A 6,167-nucleotide genomic window follows, 5' to 3' on the forward strand; every position below is an offset into this window, starting at 1 on the left:
TCTTTCGAAATTCTGACTAGAAAGAATAAAAACAATAATAACAATAAATACACTGACAATAACAATATGTTTCGAAATCTAAGATTTCGAACCATAATAATCAAATGATTTCGAACCATAGCTTATTTATCAAATAAATCTAGTTTTAAATGTTGTTTTATTCGCTTATTGATATGCACGAACAGTAGTTTATTAATTGTTTTATTACTTTTTATTAATTTTTAATATTTTAGATTTTCTTTTTAATTTTGCAGAATTTTCTTTTTTGGGTAAGGGTTCAAATTCGGGCAGCATTAAGTCCAAGGGATACTTGTCAAATTTTAACTTTTTATAAGCAGACAGATCGGGGTAGTAATATGGCCATACCTGGTAATTAATTATATTTTAGTAATTTTAAAACTCCAAATAAATAAATAACTTTAGTCAGTTAAAAGCTTAGCATAGTTGGTAGACTGTAAAATGTCAAACGGAATTGCCTTTTTCTTGTATAGCATTTGCTTTGCTTCTTTACCACTCAAGCCATCTAAAGAAATTCCCAACAAATGAGCTATATATTTAGGCTCAATACTATCCCACAATATTTTGGCTTTCAGATATACAGTTTTGACTACTACTTTTTCGTCATCATCAGGATCATAATATTCGTTTTTGTGGCGTCTAAGAACTCGACCTACAGACGACCTTCTAATTTTTTCTTTTAAGCCCATTTGAAAATAAAGATTTAAATAATATTTACATTTTTATTATATTTCAAAAAATAGCACTTTGTTCTGTTGTTTTAGAATGGTTTATGACAAAACAAATAAACGTAAAAATACAAATAAAGTCGAAATAAAAAAAGTTTTATTATATAAAATAAAACTTAGTTAAAAAACAAATACAACTAAAAAAACACCTACAAACAACTAAATATATAGTAAAAGTAAAACGAATTTGAAAAAAAGTATAAAACGTGTGTATTTTACTAATCCCTTCAATTCAGGTAAAAAAATCAATTAGGTTTAAGTTTCTGTATATTATATTCGGATAAACGTAAAAATTGAATACAATTTTTTTAGCTTTTACATGTGAGGACCATCTTTATTTTGTTGGACATGTTCCTGGCGGGCTCGTTATTTTCCGATTTGTGCTTTTGTTATATTTCTTAACTCTTGAACAAGAGCAATTTCGAAACATGACAATCATAGCTGATCTTAAATTTGGTAAATACTTCATCAAAATAATTGGACATGCTATTGTGTAGATGAACAAGGCTACAGTTGAACTGATCAAGGCTGCATTGTACAGAATAACAAATTGTCCAGCAGCGTCTAACAAAAAGCTTATAAGCATAGGCACGGTACAGACAAAGAATGTAACAGTAATAACAATCATGAACTTAATTCGTGAGTGAATTTTAAAAATGGCAAAACGACGTTTTTTCATTGCTTCATGATCTTGAAAAGTGTTCTCAAATGTAAGAGTGCGACTCCTTGGAGCTGATCCCAGATCAAAAAAATCTCCAGTTTCTTCGCCCTTTGTTGCCTTTTGAACCTCGCTGTCTTCAACGTCTGCTTTCTTTGCATCATTGCTATCGCTATATGCATTGTTTTCATTGATGTTAGATTCAGACCCATTGTTATTCTTTGCAGAAATGTCTAAATCGATCGTTTTTACCTCTTGACTTTTACTATACAAGGTAAAAAAATTTAAATAAAAAAATAATCTAACAATATATTCAGTCGAAAGTTTAAAACCAAAATAACTGTTTACGAATATTACTCGTCAGTCTTGCTTGGATCACTTTTCTTTTGAAGAGCTGGTGACATAACTTCTATAAACGAACGAATTCCAGATATAATGATCCAAACTAATCCCAGCAACTAAATAAAACAGGTAAACTTATACCTCAATTTTGTTTCACTTAAATTCTGCATACCATTATTTAAAATCATACGAGATAACAAACAAAATGTTAATAAAAAAAGTTGTACCTCCAAAGCCCAAAGCGTAAAATTGACTGCTAAGTATTGATTGCTGACTGGCGGCCAAATTCTCGAACATTTACTTCCAGCTATGCATACGTCACCGACGGGGTATCCCCCAGAACAAAAAATACACTGATCCAAGCAATTCCACCATACGGCAGCGACAATAGTTAAACAAAATGGAATTAGCCACGAGAGAGTTATAAGTAGGATGGCACGTCGTCGCTTGGCACTTAACAACCTGGAAATCATTTTACATTAAAAACTTTCATATATTAGATGTCAGTTTTTAAATACTTAAAACGCAGACAGATCTTACTTTGTTTTACTTAAATCTTTGTGATTTTTTGCACAAATATTAAAAAATAAACACAACAAAGTATACTTTGTATCAGGAAAACTTACCATTTACGCTTTCTAACCCCTTCAATATCGGAGACGAATTCCTTTGCGAATTCAGAAGCTTTTCTGTTCACACTTCTACCCACAAAATAAGTGCTATCCAGTACAACAAACAACAGAGCACATATGTTCCCACACATTACAAACTGGGTGGACACCACAGCAGTTTGGCATACAATCCAAATTTTCTATGAAATATAATTGTAATAAAAAGTGAGAATTTTAAAAATTATTTTTAAAAATTTGGCGGTATATTTTTGAAGCTAATACAATTCAAGTGTGATATATAAAAATTTTAGTTTAATGTTTATTTTCTTTTTTTTAACATTAACAATATGCAAATAATCATGATTGGTAAAATATATCTTCTTTAAAATTATCACGTGAAACTAAATCAAATAAAGCAGTATGACGTAAAACCATCAAAAATATTTGCAAGCAAATTTTCATATCATTCTGACTCTAATAAACATTGATTATGCTTTGTCATGTTTTATTGTTTGTAAGTCACAAATTGACGTCAAATTTAATTTTCTTACTATATCAGAAAAACATAAGTATTTTATGAGTAATAACAACGGACTTACGTAATTTTTATTGTGAGTAATCTCTTTTTTTCGCATTTAATTTTTAATTAATTTTTTTTACATAAAAAAATAAGAAAAATTATTATTATTTTTTTTTGATTTATTTTTAATTAAGCGGAAGTTGCATGTAAACGTCACTCTCAAAACTTGGCGAACTCGTGATATTAAACGATTTGAATTTTTTTTCCATTTTTCCACGAAATTTTATGTTGGAAAATTTTACAGTCTAAAAAGTATTATATATATATTGCAATTTTTTAGTAATGCATATCTACATTTTAAATCACAATTTTGTTAATTTGAACTTTGGTAATTGTGTTGCGTTTTCACAATCTCGGTATCGAGTACAGTTGATATTTCCTTATTGTGACGAAACAGGAAGGCAATTGTGACGTCATAACGCAGGTCGCAGGTCACGTTTGCTAAAAGTGATCAAAATCTGTTGTGATATTGATCTGATTTTTGCTGTTAAAAATTTTCGGAAAAAATGTACTGGGACTTCCATATATAAAACCGATATGTTAAAAATAAAAACATGTGCTCAATGAATGTGTCATAAAAACAAAACTATATTTGCAAATGCCAAATGAAATTGGGGATAATACGCCTATCGATGTAATAAGAAAATCACTGTATAGCCTACTAAAGCCATGGGTCAGTTAACAGCGTTTTGCAATAACTTTGTCAAAATCCAAAAACTCATTAAAATTTATATGTTTTGTTTATATCTTTTGTTTAAATTTTTATGGCAACGTGGCCGCATAAAAAGGGTAGTTTATATAATTTAACTTGTTTTTAGCAAAAAATTTACGCTGAGTTACACAAACTACTTAAAGTTTTTCTTGTCCACCAAACCATAGAAAATTGTTACTTTAAAGCAACAATCATAAAAAGTTCACGCAGCTTATTATACACGTAAATAATACCAGCATAACATTAGACTTAAAACATTTTTTCCATTAAAATCAGGAACAAAAAACTCTAATACACTCTTAAATAACCTGATTCGTAATTTCTAAATTTGTGAACGCCCCATATTATAAACCGCATCAACGTTTATCAGATAAAGAAAAGGAAATAATTGAAGCTTACGTCGGGTTGCGCGACCGCAAACGATGTTTACAAGGAGAAAATTTAAGCAGTCCATATGTTTTCGTTATATTTTTAACACTTAGAGTACAACTAACAACAACCCAAAACGAAATATACCAAACCGCATACTTATTTGTATTTCGTTAAATATTTATAACATAGTTAAGGAAATCTATTTTTTTTTAAAAAGAGTGGCTCTAACGTTAAAATTGTGATAAAATATCACTATGTTTCTTAAACATTATAAACCTGTATGGCTTTAAATTTATTCAACAGTTTTGTTTTAGTTAAAATTAAGAATTTTTTAAACAATAATAAACATACTTCTCCAATGTTAGGCCCGTAAACAGGAGCAACAAAATGATCAATCAAAATCCAAACTTGGAAAAACAGATAAAGTACATTGCTCAATAGGGTGCTGGTAACGCAAGCATATATGTAGTTCTGCCTTTGGAGTTTACGACGATTTATAGAGGCAGCCACGAACAGAAGAATATTTAAAAGTAGGGATCCAACTGGTAAAGGTAACACCAATAGAGTCTTCCAATCTGCTGATTCAGTAGCACAACGTAGTTCAAGGTCATCGGAAAAATTTCCAGACATTTTAAACTTTTGTCTCAACTTAACTTAACTTTTTCTGTTAAAATATTGATATTAAAAAATTTAAAACTGAAAATACTTGATATTAAAAAATTTAAAACTAAAAAAAAATTAATAGTAAAACGCGAATATAACATGAACAAATAAAGGGCCTTTTTTAGAATGTTAGCAATAACGTCCAATATTCTTTAAAACATTAAAGTCCTGACTTTTATTTCCTGAAATGACGAATTTGAAAGACTGCTATATTAACCGTATAGACAATTAAAACAAAACATTGCATTTTTTATATAATGTTTAAAGACTATGCTGTTGACGTGCATTTTACTTCACTAAGTATATTGAAAACCACAGCTTGATAAGCTCTCTGAGTTTTGAAAACAAAAACCTAAAGCCAAAAATTTGCCTATTTCTAAATTCTGGCGAGTCACATTTATTTCATCACAGACTGTGCATTTTGTGACGTCATAACTAGTCATTATTGGCCAGAAGGCGGTGGTATTTGATAATTAGAAATTTAAAATTGTTTCCTGTATACAGCGAAGTCTGAACCGAACAAAAACTCTATTTTACTGAAACTTAATATTTTTGTTGTTGCACCCAAAAAGCTATTTTAAGAAAAAGGCGGAAATTTTGATGACGTAATAAAGAAGGCGTGTGACAACTGTCTCTACATTGACACAATAAAAATTTCCGCATCCGTCCGTCTGACATGTTTACATTCTAAAAAAGCACTAAATGCGAGTCTAGCCTAAAAAAGTAAGAAAATCAACCCTATCAACTTAAAAAAATAGCTTGACTAAATATACAAAAAAATTATTTGTCAAAAGTATTAGACACAAACTTTAGTAGCAAAACTCAAATACAACCTTCTTTTGTAACTAATATTTGGCCTGTTTTTGCTTATTAAATGTAACGAAATAAACCCTTTGAATTTTTTTAACCCTGCCAATATCACGTTTTATTACTTGGTTTCACTAATCAAATAACTGAAAAGGGCAACTTGTATCCTTATATTCTGAATTTGTGTCGAAAATAGGATATGACATACAACACGATTTAATAAAATCAACCACAGTATATTTTAGCCTATTTAATGGCATAACAACTTACAATAGAAGTAATTAATAATCACTATATAAAACTGTTATGTTTATATAATTGAGCATCAAATGCTTAAAAACTGTGACGTTATAAACCACAAACTAAATTTTCTTACATTTTTTACGATGCAAATTTCCGATAAAAAAAACACAGCTTTTTTGCATTTTTGTTCAATAAAAAAAAAAGTTGCGTTAAACCAAATATTTTTAAAGGTAGACGTCAACTTTTTTTAACCAATACGACATTTACCTTAAATAGCAAAATGTCAATTTTAGTTAAATGCAGACATTAAAATGTGCGGTTCTATTAAGTTATTGTGACGTTTCCGACGTGTAATAAATGCTCAAATTAAAATAAATTAATTTTGACAAATATTTTAACCAAGCCATTCAACTAATTGTAATAAATTAGATAT

General features: G+C 29.2%; 1 protein-coding gene across 1 annotated transcript; it reads right to left on the reverse strand.

Moving 5' to 3' along the window:
- Positions 1 to 742: 742 nt before the first annotated feature.
- On the reverse strand, positions 743 to 4,680 carry LOC145755909 (uncharacterized). The gene is made up of 5 exons (XM_082572146.1): positions 4,373 to 4,680; positions 2,373 to 2,557; positions 1,974 to 2,208; positions 1,762 to 1,862; positions 743 to 1,669 (listed from the first exon to the last, which is right to left on the reverse strand). Exons 1-5 carry the CDS (start codon positions 4,649 to 4,651, stop codon positions 1,081 to 1,083), a joined length of 1,389 nt encoding a protein of 462 aa, XP_082428272.1. The 5' UTR covers positions 4,652 to 4,680; the 3' UTR covers positions 743 to 1,080.
- Positions 4,681 to 6,167: the final 1,487 nt, after the last annotated feature.

This window comes from Corella eumyota, chromosome 1 (assembly GCF_963082875.1).
Source record: "Corella eumyota chromosome 1, kaCorEumy4.1, whole genome shotgun sequence".
NCBI classification, from domain to species: domain Eukaryota; kingdom Metazoa; phylum Chordata; class Ascidiacea; order Phlebobranchia; family Corellidae; genus Corella; species Corella eumyota.

What these genes read in the sequence shown, in the direction of transcription:
- LOC145755909 (XM_082572146.1), bottom strand. Translation starts at nt 4,651, where the DNA reads ATGTCTGGAAATTTTTCCGATGACCTTGAACTACGTTGTGCTACTGAA. An exon ending in TTACGCTTTGGGCTTTGGAG is followed by an intron (nt 1,863 to 1,973) that starts GTACAACTTTTT and finishes TGTTTTATTTAG; the next exon opens with TTGCTGGGATTAGTTTGGAT. An exon ending in GATCCAAGCAAGACTGACGA is followed by an intron (nt 1,670 to 1,761) that starts GTAATATTCGTA and finishes TACCTTGTATAG; the next exon opens with TAAAAGTCAAGAGGTAAAAA.